This window comes from Oenanthe melanoleuca, chromosome 1A (genome assembly GCF_029582105.1).
Source record: "Oenanthe melanoleuca isolate GR-GAL-2019-014 chromosome 1A, OMel1.0, whole genome shotgun sequence".
Lineage (NCBI taxonomy): Eukaryota > Metazoa > Chordata > Aves > Passeriformes > Muscicapidae > Oenanthe > Oenanthe melanoleuca.
In genome coordinates this window covers 47,054,227-47,072,248 of record NC_079334.1, presented here as the reverse complement: position 1 = coordinate 47,072,248, position 18,022 = coordinate 47,054,227, and the positions used below count along the sequence as shown (strand labels likewise).

The 18,022-nt window shown below is 39.9% G+C and overlaps 1 protein-coding gene across 3 annotated transcripts in view; it reads left to right on the top strand.

Annotated features, from left to right (window-relative positions):
• Positions 1-2,306: 2,306 nt before the first annotated feature.
• Positions 2,307-18,022, top strand: part of ASZ1 (ankyrin repeat, SAM and basic leucine zipper domain containing 1) — a 31,471-nt gene continuing 15,755 nt past the window's right edge. Inside the window, exons 1-6 of one of the 3 annotated variants that reach the window (XM_056515387.1) lie at positions 2,307-2,498; positions 3,455-3,551; positions 6,326-6,448; positions 9,304-9,415; positions 15,501-15,612; positions 15,855-15,989. In XM_056515387.1, coding sequence (XP_056371362.1) covers positions 2,394-2,498; positions 3,455-3,551; positions 6,326-6,448; positions 9,304-9,415; positions 15,501-15,612; positions 15,855-15,989 — 684 coding nt within the window. In that variant the 5' untranslated portion in view covers positions 2,307-2,393. The remainder of the gene's footprint in view (positions 2,499-3,454; positions 3,552-6,325; positions 6,449-9,303; positions 9,416-15,500; positions 15,613-15,854; positions 15,990-18,022) is intronic. The other 2 variants (XM_056515394.1, XM_056515400.1) reach the window with 2 other exon arrangements.

The following is an 18,022-nucleotide window of genomic DNA, read 5'->3' as shown; positions in this document are numbered from 1 at the left end:
TCTTGGAACATGTGATGTCAGTAGTAAAATGTCACACTCAGTTGTCTTTAGAGTTTAGCCACTGGGGATATAAGTTCCACTAGCAAGTCCATCTTCTGTAACACAGCTAAGTCAAATGAATAGTAATATGCAAGCTTGATTCTGGTTATGGTTATTATAAAGTTGAGTATTGGTAGATTCAAAACAGATACAGAGAAGATACACAAAAAAGGCATAAATATTACTTTTCCTCTGCAGAAAATAAGAATTATTCAGACCAGAAATAAAAAAACCTGAAAACTTAGAATAAAAGTTACAATTTTATAAGAGCTGACATGGCTACAAAATCATTCAATTATAAGACATGGTAAACATTATATCTTCATTAACAAAATATTTTAAACAGAGATTTAGTGTACACAGGTAAATCCAAAATAAGCATATAAAGCTAAGCCTTTAGAAGCATGTATTACAGTTGAGTCAATTTTAGCAACCTTTGCTCTAGGAAGGCTGTGTGAAAAGAAGAGGGTTTACCTTTCTATCAAGTTTCCAGAACTGGAAGTTTCTCCCATGAGAGTTCATTCAAAATGTTCACCTAGTTCTTACACCAGAGCATCTCGTTGCTAATAATCTGTCATTACACTTTAATGCAAACAAGCTGTCATATTTAACAGACAAGGAAATAAAATCCAGAAAATGCAGCTATTAAAAAAGTCACGCAGGCACAATTGAAATATGCAGACCATGCAAGTTTCTTTTTTAATAAGTGCAATTTTTATAGCACTTAGAATGTTCTAAGTGCTATAAACTCTTAGCATAACTCTAGCTAACCCACAGATCCCAACACAGAAAAAGCTGCATTACACATTGCATTGTATTAAGAAACAAAAGTTAAGCAATAAATAAATAAATAAAATAACAACTTTCACAGCCACCTTCTGATCACAATGAAGGTAATTTCTGTTAACATTATCTTGCCAAAATTATACTTTTACAGTGTCATGGGCACAAGGACTACACTTATGATTCCGTACTCTTCTCAAAGACCAAACTCCTCTTCTATCAGTGGATGCTCAATTTCACTTCAACCTGGGGCAAGGTCTGAGATGAGCTCAAGGACCAACGATGCCTGCGGATGAAATACAGAACGTCATTCCTCATTTGTTCTTCACAGAGTTTCACATAACCCTTGTGATGGATGAGACATTATTATCGGTCGTTACTAAGAACCGTAATCACAGCTCTGAGATTTGAAGCAATGCCTTGTGCAGCCAGGCTGGAGGTCCAAAGTCTGGCTCATGATGCGCGGCTGGGGCTCAGCTTTCCCACGGAGTGTCCCCACCGCAGGCTCGCCTGCGACACCGCGTGTCACACGCGCCAGTGACGTCAGTGCCTGCTGCTGGTGACGGCGTGCAAACAGCGTGTCAATGGCGCCAGCAATTAAAGACAGGAACCCGCACTTTTTGCCTTGGATCCGTACATACAGACCAGCCAGAGACACAACTTCACACACGGCTTCGCTGCGTCTCCCAGCACTAACAAAGCAGCGGAGCCACAAGTGCGCCGTGTCACAGCCCCACGTGCTTACAGCACCGCTGCCACTGATTCCTGCTGCCTGGCGCGGAGCTGCTCTGCCCGGCGCGGAGCCGCTCTGCCCGGCACGGAGCTGCTCTGCCCGGCACGGAGGTGCTCTGCCCGGCACGGAGGTGCTCTGCCCGGCACGGAGCCGCGCTGCCCGGCACGGAGCTGCTCTGCCCGGCGCGGAGCCGCGCTACCCGGCACAGAGCACTCCTGCCCGGCTCGGAGCAGCCCTGCCCGGCACGGAGCGCACCTGCCCGGCACGGAGCGCACCTGCCCGGCACGGAGCCGCGCTGCCCGGCACGGAGCCGCGCTGCCCGGCACGGAGCGCACCTGCCCGGCACGGAGCGCACCTGCCCGGCACGGAGCGCACCTGCCCGGCACGGAGCCGCGCTACCCGGCACAGAGCACTCCTGCCCGGCTCGGAGCAGCCCTGCCCAGCACGGAGCGCACCTGCCCGACGCGGAACCGCGCTACCCGGCACAGAGCACTCCGGCCCGGCACGGAGCCGCGCTACCCGGCACAGAGCACTCCTGCCCGGCACAGAGCACTCCTGCCCGGCACGGAGCGCACCTGCCCGGCACGGAGCCGCGCTACCCGGCACAGAGCACTCCGGCCCGGCATGGAGCCGCGCTACCCGGCACAGAGCACTCCGGCCCGGCATGGAGCCGCGCTGCTCTCCCTGCCCCAGGCAGAGCTCTCGCCCCCAGAACTCCCCGCGCTCCCCGCGCGGCCCGAGGGGCGGGGCCGGGGGCGGGGCGCGGGAGAGCGGGAAAGCGGCCGCCTCGGCCGCGTGACCCGGCCTTGCTGAGGCGGCGCGTGCCCGCGGAGCCGCCATGGACGCCGTGCTGTGCTCGTCACGCATCGTGGCGGGCGGCGACGAGGCCAGCGACAGCGACGATGGCGACTGGGACGTTGGCGTCGTGCGGCAGGAGCCGCAGGTGGGGCCGAGCCTCCCTGCGCCTGGGGCCCGCCAGCTGTGGCCGAATGGTCTCGGGGTGGGGGCGGCCTCGGCTTGGAACCGTGAGGGGAGGGGAGCTGTAAAAATTGTGTATTTCTAAGTTATAGTGGTGGGAGTTAAAAACTTATGATAAAAGACAACTTGATTTCATACCTCCTTCTGTCTCTAAGGAAACTAGTGAATAATCAGTTCTCTGCTCACCGGTGTATGTCAATGTTTTGCACACTTGATGTAGCTCCAGCAGCAATCTTCAGCTGCCTCTGCAGCTTTAACAGAGAACAAATCCACGGTGCTTTTGAAAAAACCTTAAACTGGGCAACTGTCTGATGCATAAACTAGTCTTTTGGTCAGTGTTTTTTTCAGCCAGAGCGTTTATGATGCAGCACTGCAAATGCCTCTGTCACCACAGAATTAGGATGGCAGAAGAGCTGGAACCTTTCACAGCATTGGGTTTGTGCTGTTAGGCCTGGCAGCTTGTCACTGAGGTCCCTTGACTCAAACTCAAACTTTCATATCTGATAGTTGTATTTTTTAACGCTCTACTTCACAATATGGGAAATGTACCAAAAAAAGGTACATAAATGCACTGCAAAGTTTTTCCAGTGTCATGAAAAAGAATCTTAATTGAAATCAAATGATGGTAAGTAAAACTGAGAGCAGTATGGGAGGATAGCAAGTCTGTTGAGAAGGAAGATATTTCCATATTCAGAGAATGGGACTTCTCAGAAAAATTTATTTTAAAACTTAGGCTTTATAGTAGACCCTGGACAGATCTACAGAGATGGAAGAACAAGAGTTTTACGTTGCTTTTTCCCCTCTTCTTCTATGCTATGTCCTTTCAGAGATTATTAGTGCTTTTATACTGAAGTCAAGCTCTATTGTTTTTGTCTTGAGACAGTCTCCAGATTATGACTTAATTTTTCTTCGTTTATCTAGCAGTTGGATCAAATGTTGCAGGCAGACAAGCATGAGGCATTAAAGAAGGCTCTGTTTTGTGGTGATGTGGCATTAATTGAAGAACTCTTAAACTCGGGTGAGGAAAGTCAGTTACAAAGTTGAATATTTTTATTTAACTTTTATGGAATTATAGCAAGAATACTAAACTTTCTCATTTAAAAAAAGAATTTATATCCTTTACTGGAAACATTCACATGTTCCTACACGCCCTCAACACTTTATTTTGAAAGATAAATTATTTTTCAGTGACTCAGATTTGGTATTCCTCCACATTCCTTCTTATTTATGCTTCTATTGTCAGTTAGGAGCCCTGAAAATTGAGAAAACTGTAATGTTTGAACTATGAAATAAGGTATTTTCTTTGTTTTCAGATGTATCTTTAACATGCAAATAACAATTATAAACTCTGAATTAGAGGTGGTTTAAATTGAAAGGGATAATTCAGTGGGTGGTCTTTGGTGTTGAAGATTGTACAGCATGGGGTAAGGAGTGGAGGCTAGCCTTTTTTATTTTAATGTTCCCTCAGTTTGGAAATTCCTTTTCCTTTTTTTTTTTTTTTCCTTCTCCCCGTCACGGCACTGTTAAGTGTCTGGTATGTGCCGTAGGTAATAGTGCTGTCCTGGCAACATCAGCTGAACAAAGACTTTGTGATTCTGAAAGGTCTAACGGGCTTTTTGTGGCATTTGTTGCTAAAAAGTATTCTGTTTTAACACTGAAAGCTTTTTTCCCTGTTCTGTTACTCAGTATTTGTCCTTAATGTGTTTGTTAATCAATGTTAGGAAGATTGGATCACTTATTGAAGCATCCAGGGCAATCAGAAACTGCATAGCTGAGTTGACCTGCCTAGTGATAATTGTCAGGAAGTTCTGCTTCAGCAAGCAAGGAGAATATAGTAACCAAGAGCTTGTTCTCTGAGGAAAATCTGTCTTAGGGAAGAAAGTAGTTTCTCGGTTAGGAATGGGCTTTTCTGAATTCTGAAACAATGACATTATTTGCCCTTTTAGAAGCCAACTGTTTCTCACCACAATGGGGGAATGGTTTTCTTTTTAAATTAAGCGAAACTACTGCACGGACTGAAATACAAGGAGTGCAGTACAAGCATGAAATACATCTGTCTTGCTTTGGGAAAATATATTCTTATTTATGGGTAGAGTTTCAGTGATGTCTCTGCATCAGATTGGTTAATTGTTTTGCTACATCATCCATTTTAAATCATTGTATTGCAGTCAAACAGCAATAGTTCACTTTCTGTGCTGATGCCTGCTACACAGTGGACAGTTCTGTGCTGTTGGAAGATGGTAATAGGTTTCTGTAAGAGCACAGATTCAGGCTGAGGATCCGTATAGTCTAGTTTCCCATCTCCTGAAGTGAACAAGGCAGTATTAAAAAAGAATATGTAATTTCTGTTATTCTGATATGTATTAAAAAAAGCTCTAGATGGGAGCTGTAGTTACATGGACTGCTTTTTTTCTCACGAGGAAGAGTGACTTTCAGGCTGACAGTGTGACAGTTTTTCGGTATTTTTCTCTTATGAGTATTACTTTAGTGGGCTGTTGAATATCAGACTTGCTAAATTCTTGAAGTGACTTACAAGAAAGTTCAGATATGACTCTAAAGGACATTTACTGGCTCCCCTCGTAGAACTTATGTGGGCTTCAATGAGAACTTTTGTACACTGCAGATAGGCCAGTGTGCTGTGATAATAACTGCAGCTAGTATGAGTACCTTACTAAGGAGATTTTATAGTAAATTTTGTGGCTTGCAGGTGTTAGAATGCTTCAACACATGGCTTTCATTGAATTGCTGTCTCTTTATTGATTCTACAATTCCAGTGATCTTAAGAAATTGAAAAATGAATCCTAGAGCAGTAAAGCAGTTAGTCCCTCAACTTTAATGACTTTGTATTTCTACACTGAACACATCTTTGACATAGTACCGAGACAGGGAAGATACACATTTTGAATGAAAAGGTGTGAATGTAGCTGAACTGTCACAAATTTCTTAGGATAGTTTTGGAGGGTTTTTTGGAGTGTTTTTTCCTGATGAAGTATTTTTGGTTATCCATGGTCACTGTAGGACTAATATGGAAACTTTTCTAGAGGAAGTAATACTTGTTGAAGGATTGAAGCAGGCATACAGGTTTTTATTAAAAAGTTAGATGAATATCTCAGTCTGGTACTTGGTTCTCAGTGCATTTGGGAGGGCTGGACTGTTTGACAGGCATGGCTTCTAGCCATTTTAGCTATTCTAGCTATTATAAAGAGTAACAAACAATTCTGATGATTGTGTTTGACTTGTATAGTCTCTTATTTCTTCTTTTTATTGAGATAATATTTTGTTAGTACCAAACACAAATCTGCTAGCTAACTGTCTTGCAGGACAGAGAATAAAAGGAGCTGTGAAGCAGAAAACCCTAGGTGTTGTGATCCTAATTGCCTCACAAGCAGGTTTGCTTTCACAGCAGTCTTTTCGGCTTGGGAAGAGTCAATTTTTTTTCATTTTCATTGAAGAAAGCTATTGCACTGAAGTAGAGAAAACAGATTCTGTATGCTTATATGAAATTACTTTTGCAGCTAAATGTTTGAGGTTTTTAATGTAGTCTTTCTGTGGTGCTTAACTCCTTGGGTTGATAACTGGGCTACATTGATGTCAGTTTTAAAAGTTGTTTTCTGGTGTTCTAAATAAAGATGTGTTAAAAAAAAAAGAGGAAAATGCCATAAGATTTCTCTCCCTTGTACTAAATGCAAACAGGGTGTAACCTTTGTAATAACACATATTGAGAGTAAATTTTATAAAAGGTGTGTTTGTTGTTATGCAGTTTCATTATTTTAATTTCATAAATTTTGGCAGGTATCAGCATAGAAACTAGCTTTCAGTTTGGATGGACTCCCCTGATGTGTGCAGCCAGTGTGGCTAACTTTGCAGTGGTGCGTCTTCTTCTGGACAGAGGTGCTAATGCATGTTTTGAAATAGGTAAGATGGGAATGAAAAATACTGGCTGGTAATGCTCAGTACCAGGCATGGTCCCTATCCTTATTCTCTGTACTTGTGTTGGGGAGAAAAATCAAAAGTTCACAGTGGAACTGAGACCCACTCTACCTTTCCCAATTTTGAAGGAAAAGTAGTATTTCTAAAGCAAGAGTTGTGTTCTTCGAATTGATTGGAATCAGGTGATGCATTTTATTGTTCTTTCTCACTCAATTCCACTTTCCCCCACACCTCCCAAATCCCAAGTACTTTTTAAAAAACTGTTTGGAAGTACTTGCTGAAAAATTGTAGTGTGAAGTTGTACAGGTAAGACTTACTGTGTTTGATCCTGTTATGAACTTTGTACATGCAGAAACCAGATAACAACATGAATAGCTTTCCAGTCATGGGAAACTAAAGTGGACTTCTCTAAAACTAGAGTGCAATTTTTCTTTTTTCATGTAAAAAACCTATTCTTCACTGTGCTGCTACATCACCTTTTTCTGCAAGAGTTCTGTGTAGCTTCTAAGTAGTATCAGTTCCTCTGTCAGTTTTATTAGCCTAATAGTAACTCTTTTTCTACTTAAATTGTGGTTACTTTCAATCTCTTCCATTGCACTGGAGTATTGATCCCACAGTACTGCCAAGTACGTAAGAGCAGTGATCATATTTTCCAGTAACTTGCCAGTACTTGCTGTAGTAGTAGACTGAAATGTAGATGGTATAAATCTGGCTCTGAAAATTTTGTCTAACTTCTTAGCAGTTGGTCAGAGTATGAGATTTGAGTAGATTGGCTACACCAAAAGCAGTCATGCCTTCTAATCACTGTCCTTGTAGCCAGTTTCAGAGAACTTCTATGTGTCTGCCTACAGCTCAAACCTGTTCCTTGTTTGTGGCTGTAGGAAGCTATAAATGGGGCAAAAACTGCTATGGGCAATAGTTCAGGCTGACCGGTAACCAAATGTATGACATTTTTTTCATTTGTGTGATCAACTGTCTTTGCCCAAAGTGGCACCTTTGCTAGGATCAGGTTTCTTGGCTTGTTTCCCTGTCAGGCTGTGTAGGGAGACTGTAACTAGGGCATATGGGCAGCAGAGTGATGTCCAGCCAGAAGCAGTCTTGTAAGTCATTGGTTTGGGTCAGGCCATGTGTGTTCAGTAAAGCTGTGCTATCCTAAGGGGGCACTAAATCTCACCAGCCCTTCTACTATTTTTTATGTCAGCAGGCAATCATACAAGTGATCCTGTAATAATTACCCTTTAATGTTTATAATCATAATATACATCTATACTGTTAATTACCTTGAGTCACTCTTCAGTCATTCTTTGTAACTAGTTACGTAATTTTACCCTTTTTGGTAGTTGACAAGAACTAATACATCATTCACTGTGTGATGGGTTCAGAAGGTTGCATCATTGAGGAATTAATTTCACCAGAACTGCTGGAGTTTTTATCTAGTCTGAACATAAACTTATTTTTTTTACAGTCTTTTATTAGTTATTCTCTGTAAAAGAGAAATCTATGAATTCCAAGGTGTTTCTTCCCTTTCGTCTCTTGCTCACGTGTATGAGCTATAGGTAGGCTAACAGAAATTAATTTCCCACTCTTTATCACTGGCTGAGATAATGAATACAAATACCATTCTAGACTGACAGTCCTGCCATCTTTCCATTCATATTCTAGTTGATAATCAGGTTAAACATTTTAAGTAAAAATTTGTCAGCATATCAAGTAATGAGGCAGTTGAAAATTAAAAGATGGTGTATTAAAAAACCAAATTAATTTAAATGTGGAACTAAGTTGTAGAGGTGGAGGACAAGAAGTGGTGAGGGAAGTGGGGATAACATGCTAACAAACTTTTCATGTTTAAATATAATGAAATCTGACCTCATTGAAGAATGAAGACGTTAATTATACATAGTCTTAAAATTTCTACAAGAAAATTAGAAAATATGTTATACCGCTTGATAGGATATGAGGTAGCTGCAGCTAATTCTATACTTCTCAAATGGATAAGGACATGTTGGGACTTGTGAACAAGTTTGTGCAACAAACAAAATGAGCAGTTACTCAAGTAGCAGTCTTCTAATGACACTGGGGCCAATTAAGGTCTTTGAGGTGTTTGTTACGTTTCCCACATGGAAACCATGGTAGTCATGGGAAAGGAGGTCTCCTGTGTTCTGCGGGCAAAGAGCACTTGTACAGTTTTGATTTGTGAGCCCAGGTGGTATATAACACCCAGCTGGTTCCAGCACTGGAGAAGTAAATATCTTGGCATTCCTATGGTCTGTGTAGATGCTCTTTACATTCACATCTAAACCAATACTTTTAATACTTCTGCCACTATTGGACCATAGTAAGTTGATATATGTAATTCTTCCTCCTTAAGAAGCCCTTTTGCTTTAAGTGTCTTTTATGTGGACCTCTGTTCTCCCCAAAATTGGTGTTGCTGCATGTTCATAATACATTTCATATATCATTTTCTGTCCATTGCATCTGTTACTTCCATTTACTGGAAGAGGGGAGTGAATCTAGTGGTGTGGAATGTGTTTTGAGAAGTGAACATCTATAGTTAAGCTGCTATTGTAGTTTTGGGGTACTCCAGAGCTATTCTAAACTTCAGTAGGAATAAATGCTTTACCACTGTGATTCACTCTCATCTTTCTATGTCCTCAGGTGCCTTTGTCTTACCTGATCATTCTAGTGATCTTCATGGACAGGAAAACAAGATTGTTAGCCTTTTCCAAATATTGTAGAGCATCAGCATCTCAGTAGCAACTCTAGAAAATATAAAGACTTTTAAAGGAACTTCTGGATTAACATGATAATTTGTAATTCTGTAACTGTGAATTTCCAAACAGATAAATACACTGTGTTGATGGCAGCATGTACTGCACAAGCTTCAGAGGAGAACATCTTGAACACTGTCGAACTGCTTCTATCAAGGAATGCTGACCCTAACCTTGCTTGCAGGTATTGAAAACTCCACACTGTGAATACAGTACAAAATTTAATATTATTATACAGAGATGTGTTTATAGACATAGCTGTTGGTGGTGATTAAGATGAAATGTACTTGTAATTTCAGTGCTGTATAAGAAAATATTAGTGCCCAGGTACTTATGCCTATTATTAAAATTGTTAATCTGAATAAATAAGACTGTGATCAGCTTTATCAAATTGTAAGTATTCTTCAGCTGAACAAAATCAAAATTAATCTTAATTATTTACTTGACTGAAGTATAAGGGCAAGAAATATGTCCTCTGTCTTTCCTAAATCATATTGCCTCTTCTGCGTAGGGATGAAGCTAAATCAATTAATTCTTTAAATTCATATCCTACTTTTGAACTTTTTGTGGGTATATGGCTGTATTATTTTCACAGAGTGCTTTCTGTCCAAAACAAAGTTATGTAAATATAATACATTTATTCCACTGCAATCTGGAATAATTTGGTTTAAAGAGATTAAGCTCCTTTTAGAAACAAGTAATGGCGTCCTTCAGTTATAACTTTGTGTCTCAGCAGTTTGAAGCAGTGCAATGAGAGATGTCTGTAGTTGTACAGTCTGATGAAATGTTTTATTTTACATCAAAAAGAAACAAATTCTGGATTTACCCCAGGATAAATTGTCTTGCCTCTGCCAAAAAAAATACTGTTTAGGTCAACTGGTTTTTCATCTAGTATAGTACTGATAGACAAGGAGGAAACAGTTCTGCTGAAGTGCAGCTGATGTCTAGTACCAAATTTAAATGCCATTCTTTTATTCTCATCAAAGAGACTAGAAATTGTTAATGAGAGAAGAGGAAGCTACATACTCTGAAATAATTTTGGACATCTTACTGTTGTCATATAGCTGAGTGTTAGAATAAACTTGCTGCTTTAAAAAATAGGGGATGTCTTTGCATTACTAACTTTGTCTTGGGTGTTGGAAATGTAAGCTAGAGTGCAGAGCTGCAGGTTTGCAGTTGGACAGGCCTTTGGCTAAACTTTGAGGGAAAAGAGTGTGAATGCTGACACAAGTGGTAGGAATTCTAATTTTAAAATTTTGTTTATAAACTTAGAATATGTTTTGCATGGTTGATCTTTATATACAAATACTTATTTACTAGCTTTTTGTGTCCTTAGGCCTTGTGCTAACATTAGTTATTCACACATCCAGCAGATATGGTTGTGGCTTTTTCACTTTAGCAGTAGTAGTCTTTCTCAAATAAAAAGGTAAATTAAGTGACAATCAGAAATTCATAGTTGTGCTAAATAAAAGCAGAGGCTTGAAAAATCCAGACCTTGTTACCTGAAACCTTTGAGACCTTTATGCCTTTCTAGTATTTGACATATGTGCATGCCACTCCATCATTGGGTCTTCTCAGGCAACAGCTGCTGTTGCTCATGGACTTCTTGCTCAGTGTTCAGAAGTGAAAATACAATAAACTGCCTTATGTGACCATAAGGGATCAAACAGCCCCTCTCTGTGGCACTGCAGTCCCATTTCACTAGAGGAAGCAGGATGGTCTTGGTAGTGATCAGAATTGGCAATGAGTTGAGATAATTGTCAAAGTACTTTCTGTGTGATCAGCTTCAGATGTAGAATTAAGGTTCTCATTATTTGGCTTTCTCAGCGTGTAAGAGCCAGAATGATTCTAGGAAGCTTCTTTTTTGTCCACCAGCCACTGGAATGTGTGTGAATGCAAAGCAAAATACTTAATCTTCTTGTAAGGCTGGGTTTAGTAGTTATCCTTTCTCTGTTGCACCATCAGGGCAACCAGTAGGCTCTTTTATTTAATGTCATCTGGAGGTGATGCACAGAAACTTGCAGGGAGTGGGTCTTATTTATTAAGTATGCATGGGGTGGTGAAGGACTAATGGGAAAGAAACTGATTTTTGAAATGCAAGGAAAGAAGATGAGTTTAGGAATGGGTAGGTGGAGAGTTTCTTTGCAAGGGGATACAGTTTTGAGAAGGAAGTATTCAGTACATAGGATAATTTAGGATATTTTTGCTATATCAAAATTGGGAACTGAGTACTCGTGGTTGTAAAAACAGTTTTGTTGATGAGAATGTAGTGTGTCAAAGCATAAGTGCTAGCTAAAGGGTTTTGAAAGTCAAACAAGTAGAGTAATGGCTAGGTGAAACATGAAGGCATTGTAAGACCTGCTGTGAATGGCCATTGTAGAGCTGTTATAGCCTAAATACTTCATTTAAGTGAGTGCTGCCTTGAGAAATTTGTTTTGCTTATCTCATGTCATTCACCTTCCTCTGGCTAGAAAATGTAAATTATATACTTTATCCCTTTGTAAGGCCTGGCAATCTTTAAGTAGTGTTTTTTAGAAGCCTTATTTAACCTGCAGTGCTTACCTAAAGTTATACTAAAGTATGTTCTTCTAATATTACTTGTTGTATAGGGTTTCCCACTTCATCACTAAATCCCTCTAAGCCAGAAAATGGGCAAATAGATTATCTTCTGTTGCTGTGAATACACTGTTGCCACTTAATTTCTCAGTTCCAAGCTTTTTAGATTGCACTAAGATGTACCAATACGTTTAGTTTCTCTTCAACTTAAGCAGGAAACAGTGAATGTGTTAAAGCTTGCTGTTGTGGTTGTGGGAGTTTATTGCAGGGTTAGGAAACAAGATTTGTTTTCCCCAATGCTCGTGTCTCCCTCCTGTGGCTGTTACATATAAATGGACACTGCTTTCATGGCGTGGAGCAGGGCACCCTCTTGCATATAGAGGTGCAGATTTGTGCAGCAATGCATGTTTCTATCCTGAAACAGCTTTTATCCTTTGAAATTAAAACACAAGTATTAAAATTGAATGCTTGCAGTACTAATTGCACAATCATGTTGATGGACCTTTAAAATGTTGTATTTATTGAGTTTTACTTGCAAATGGAGCAGTTATTTTAGTGTCTTTTAGTGTAATTGTGTTGTTGGGTTGATTTTCTCTGCAGTACTATACAACTATAACGACATCATATTCTTTGGAGAAAAGACTATTCTGTAGCCACAGGACTTTTTTTTGGTATTTTTCCTTTGAAAAAGCAAAAGATAATTGTGAAATAGTATCAAAATTCTAAAAAACAGTTTTTGAGCAGGAGAAATAAAAATTAAATCAGGCGTGATTGGACTGTTTTTGCAGTCAGATGTAAATAGTAAATACTTCAAAGGGATGGCATGGGAGGTTCATCAAAGACTACTTACCACTGAAAAGAAAGAAATGTTGGAAGTGAGTGTCCGTGTTGGGCAAACAAGTTTGTGTTTTGTTGCTACAAATTATTAGGTTTTGTAATCAACTTCTGCTCCTTCTTTAAAATATAGATTCCTGTGTATAGATATCTCTATAGAGACCTGTAGAGATAGTGAGATATATAGACATCAGTTATTGATCTGAAGATTGAGATTACAGTCTTTCTCTACTTTTCTAGCAGTCTTCATAGGTTCACAGGGTAATTCAGGTAAGAAGGGATTTTAGGAAGTTTCTAGTCCAACTTCTTTAAAGCTATGTCTGCTGTAAAATTAGGCTAAGTTGCCATCTGGTCTTGTAATCCACTAAAGATGGAGACTAAAAATCTTCTCTGTGCCACCTGTTCCACTGATTGGCTGTGCTCCATGGTGAAATGTCTATTCACATGCAGTGAGAACTTCAGCTTGTTGTTGATGAACTAAGTTAGTTCTAGACTGATGCAAGTCGTTTTGCTTCATTACCAAGTTCCTTTATGTTGTTGACTGTATGTCTTGAAGGACTGATTGCCTATCATTTTGCTTATCTCTGTGTGATTGACCTTTTTCCCCTAGCATAAGGTTGTTTAAAATCTGTTACTGGATTTCATTCAGTACACTTTTAACTGTGTTTGTGTAAGACAGAACATTATCCTTGTATGAATGACTGAAACCAAAGGAAGATGTGCAAAGCCTTAGTTCTAGCAATACTCTCTGGAAGGAGGCAAAAATTTTAAGGCAGTTGTTTTAACATATATGAATTTGGGGATCCCTCTAGTGGTCGAACTTAGTATTAAGAAACCCACTATTGAGAAGAATAGTCCTCCCCTCAGGTATATCCTACCAAAATAGAATAATTAGAAAATTAGAAAGCAGGTTTTTGACATGGAGCTGTACATTACAAAAAATACGTATTTCTCATGAAAAACTATTGCTTTTCAAAATACAGTAGCTTTTAATTAAACAACAGTAGTAAAATATTTTAGCTTAAATCTTATTACTTAGTAGCAACCAGAAACTCTACAATCTTATTCCTCCAATACTGCCTTTTTTTTTCCTTAATTCTGCAATCTTATTTCAACAAGAATGTGTCAGGCATCTGGAAATATGCTTTGCAAACAGAAGCTTTTGAGCAGTATTTCACAATGGCTTCATCTTGTAAGCATCTCTAGAAGTATAAAATCATGTCTTGGTTTCAGACAATTCAAAGGAGAACACTTTGGAATGAGGCATCTCCTTTACGTATTCCAACAATTGCTTTCCACCAATAAGAGATTAATTATAATAGATGAAAGAGAAAAAACAGTGGTTTATTAACAAACAGAATACCGAAAGGCAAGGGGAAAAAAAAGCAAATAACTGCTAGACCTCATACCCCACTGCAACAAAGACAGTGCTGAAATGCTGTCCCCAAAATCTGCCTGGCAGGAAAACTTCAGGCTTTGTAGGACAGAGTGTCAGGATGATGTGAGAGCCCTCCCTGGAAGGCAGGAGCCTCACAGAGCTGTTCCAGCAGCAGACAGAGAGCTTCCCCATGGCAGGGCACAGCAGAGTGGCACAACAGGTGAAACAGCTGGGCTGGAGCCACTCAGTGCATCTGTTCCCCCACTTGATGCAGCATCTTGGGCTGGAGCAGGGTGGCTCTGCTCTACTTCTGCCAGCATGGTGCCCACCTGGTTTTTCAGACAGGCAGCTGCAGAGTTCACCATCAGGGTAGCTCAGAGATTGCTCCTGCAGCTTCTCGGAGCCAGGGGGAAAAAAACCAAACAGTGAAACAGAAAGAAAAAACATTACCTGAGCAAAGATCAGGCAGGCAAATACCACACTGGGAAGAGACCCAAGAAACCTCGCTGGAGAGCTTTTAAAAAACTCCTGCATAAAAGCAACCTCCACGCACACACACAAGGTCCCCTGATGCAGGGTCTTGAAGATACAGTAACAGTTTCAGGGCACAGATGATAGATATGATATCTTTAGGAATCACTTTAAGATCACTAGACTGTTATCTTCATGGTTTTGGAGTAAATGGGACGGGTGGTGTCTAAGTACTTCAGCAGCTGTAGGAAATGGTAGTCTGTGTAGGAAAGAAGGTATCAGTAGATAGATTTTATAGAATCATAGAGTCTGCAAGATTGGAAGAGACTTTCAAGATCATGTAGTCTGACCATCAAGCTGGCACCATCATAACCTCCCCTAAACTGTATGCCAAAGTGCCACATCCGGACCCCTTTTTAGCACTTCTTGGGACAGTAATTGCCACTTCCCTGGGCAGCTCTTCCAATGCCTAACCACTCATTAAGTGGGGAAAACAAAAAAAAATTACTGTCTTATCTGAACCTTCTCTGATGCAACTTCTGTTGGACAAAAATAGCATAAAGGTCAAAAATACTATGATTGTGTTTAGTTTTAGTACTTGAAAAGTTAAGATCTTCAGTATTATCTGTACATGTAATTCTCTTGGGCATACTCAGGGTGGGGGTGGTCCTGACTGTTAGTAATAGGTGTGCAGCCTCTGCTATTGCATCCAGCCTCTCCACACCAGTAAGAACTGGTAAGAACATACAGTAAGAACTGTATGATCTGTGATTTTTTTTGCTTACGTTGATTCTGCCAGAGAGGGTTTTGCATTTATGAACATAGTTGTTGTTTTTAATATTCTTTCTCTTAAATATTCAGTTGTGATTTACATCTTGCCCTCAAACTGTATATTTTTTCCAAACTTTGGATTGAAATTGTTCTGCCTGTAGAACAATTTTAAAAATAATTTTTAAATGTAAATAGAAGTATGCCACCTTTTTTTTCTTTTTATATTTTGACATACTTTATTTCACCTGGTACCTTTCAGGAAACAAATGACTGCACTGATGTATGCAGCTAGAAAAGGCTATCCTCGGGTTGTCGCTTTTCTTGTTGCTCATGGAGCAGACATAAATGCCCAAGATGAAAATGGATATACAGTAAGTGATTTATTTTGTGTGTTGCATTTAATGATAAAAAATTTAAAAAGCGAGTACCCACTAGCTTGTTTCGAAGTACATCTTTTTGAGAAACATTCCTAAGAATTTTCTACTTTAACACTACTTTGAGATCCTCTGGCATTAATTGTCTTTGTCTTCCATACTGGGTGATGCTTTATTGACTGAAACTGTTGGGGTTTGCTTCATATGTAAAATTACTAAAACAAAGTTGTTCTATGCAGGCGTTAATATGGGCAGCACAACATGGACATAAAAGTGTAATTTTGAAGTTGCTTGAATTAGGAGCTGACAAAAATCTACAGACCAAGGATGAGAAAACAGCAGCAGAGCTAGCAAAAATCAATAAATATTTAGAGGTATTTAATTTCTCTTAGAAATGTGAATTCTCTGTTTTGTGTCAAAAATCTGTTAATTAATTATATAATTTTCTTTAGAAGTGTTACTTCAATAACTACATTATAGCAGCTAGTTGAATACTAGTGCTGTTACATTTATGTTTATAGCAGACTTATCTGTCACAGCTTTTCACAGTGCTGTAAAGGCTATATTGTATTTTTTTGGAAACCTTTTTTCTTTATTCTTTCAGAATCATTGACTTTAGATATAGAATACAAAACAAGGGATTATTCATGTTTGCAGTGTTGATACGAGAAGTAGAAAAATATGTTGTATTTTTGCCTATCTGCCAAAGTATGTGAGAGAGTGCAGATACCAAACTGATTTGTAGAGTATAGTTTCTCATTGAGCTTGGAAGGGAAAAGGCTAAAGCTAAAAAAAAGAGGAGTTGGTACTGGCCATTTTCAAAATCTGTTCTCCAGAGGAAGATGTAAAACAATGTAAATTGGCCATGAGATCTTGGAAAGAGCAGCCACCATTTACGACTGTAGAAAGCTACTGAAGACAACATGTATTCTCCTAAAATATATATGTTTGATTCTATTATCAGATGATACATGGTGGATTCCATGTATGGAGACCATATTCCTGTGTATTTTGTTTTGAGTTGCTCTAACCAATGATGTAGCATTTTACACCGGCTCATCAAAAAATGTGTAATTCACTCTTATGAATTGTAATTTACAGCTTCTTTTTCTTACCTTTTTTTTTTTTTTTTTTTTTTTTTTTGTTTTCCCTCCCCTGCCAGAAAGGGCTAGGCAGGAGCAAAAATGATAACTATGCACAGAGCTGTCAGTGTAAGCTAGCAAGATCTGTGTCTGAGGCTCAGTGATCTGCTGGCTCAGGTTACTGAAAAGGGTTACAAATGCTTTCTGCTTTGATAAACAACTTGTTCAGCAGGTTACAGCCATATAATCTTATAACATGACTTTCGCTGACATGGAGGGAATACAAGCTTGTCACACTTGAGAGATGGCTCTTGCCTCTTGACCCAAAGTGCTAATTTTCACACAATTGGTGCAAAGTCTTGCAGATAGTATTGAGATATTTAGTGGTCATGAGCTTCTTCCAGCTTCAGTGTCTGCTTTCAGGTTGTTGCCAGCCCAAGGGGCTGTCATACAGAGGATGTCTGCAGAAACTGTTTCTGGGAGAGAAAATACTTTTCTTTCGTATTATTCTGGATTCAACTGGAAGTCATTTTTCTTCCAAACAGGCTGTATGGTGCTGTGGTTTAGGATTGTGAGCAAAGCAGTGTTGATAACACACCAGTGTTTTAACTGTTGCTGACCAGTGTTTGTGCAGAATCAAGGCCGTCTTTGTTTCTCACTCTGCTCCCCATCTCTAGCAAGTAGGCTGAGAGTGAGCAGGAGGTTGGGAGGGGGCACAGCTCTGGGCTGCTCACTCCAGCTGACACAAGGGGTATCCTGTGCCCTATAGCATCATGCTCAGCAATAAAATTGGAGTGTGGTTGGGCATTGGTCTGCTGGTGGGAGGTGGTATGTGCCTGCTTATCTTTTGAGTTTGTTTTTTTTTCCTCCTTCACATATCAAATTGTATTATCTCAGTCCATGAAAAGTTTTTTTGCTTCTACCCTTCTTATTCTCCCCCATCCTTCTGGCCACAGTAGGGGTTTGTTTGCCAGCCACATACTTGTGGATGTGTATATGTATATAAAATGGCTAGTCTTAAATGCCAGGCAAGTGGTTTCACCATTTTTTTAGCTTTATTGAGGTTCTGCTTCTTTTGCTGAATTTTCTTGCAACTATCTCAAAACCCACACAGAGGCAGTTCAATGTCTGCAATCCATCACTACTGCATAGTGATGCCTAGCAGAAGGCTTCTTTAATCAGTTAAGAGAATCCCTGTCCGTCAGATATGGTTAACTTAGATTGTGAGTTGTAAATTGATAAATGTTATGTTTATATATGCACTGGAAATGGAGATGTTAAAAGAGTCATATGCCTTGTGTTCTTTAGAGAACTTATTACATTGA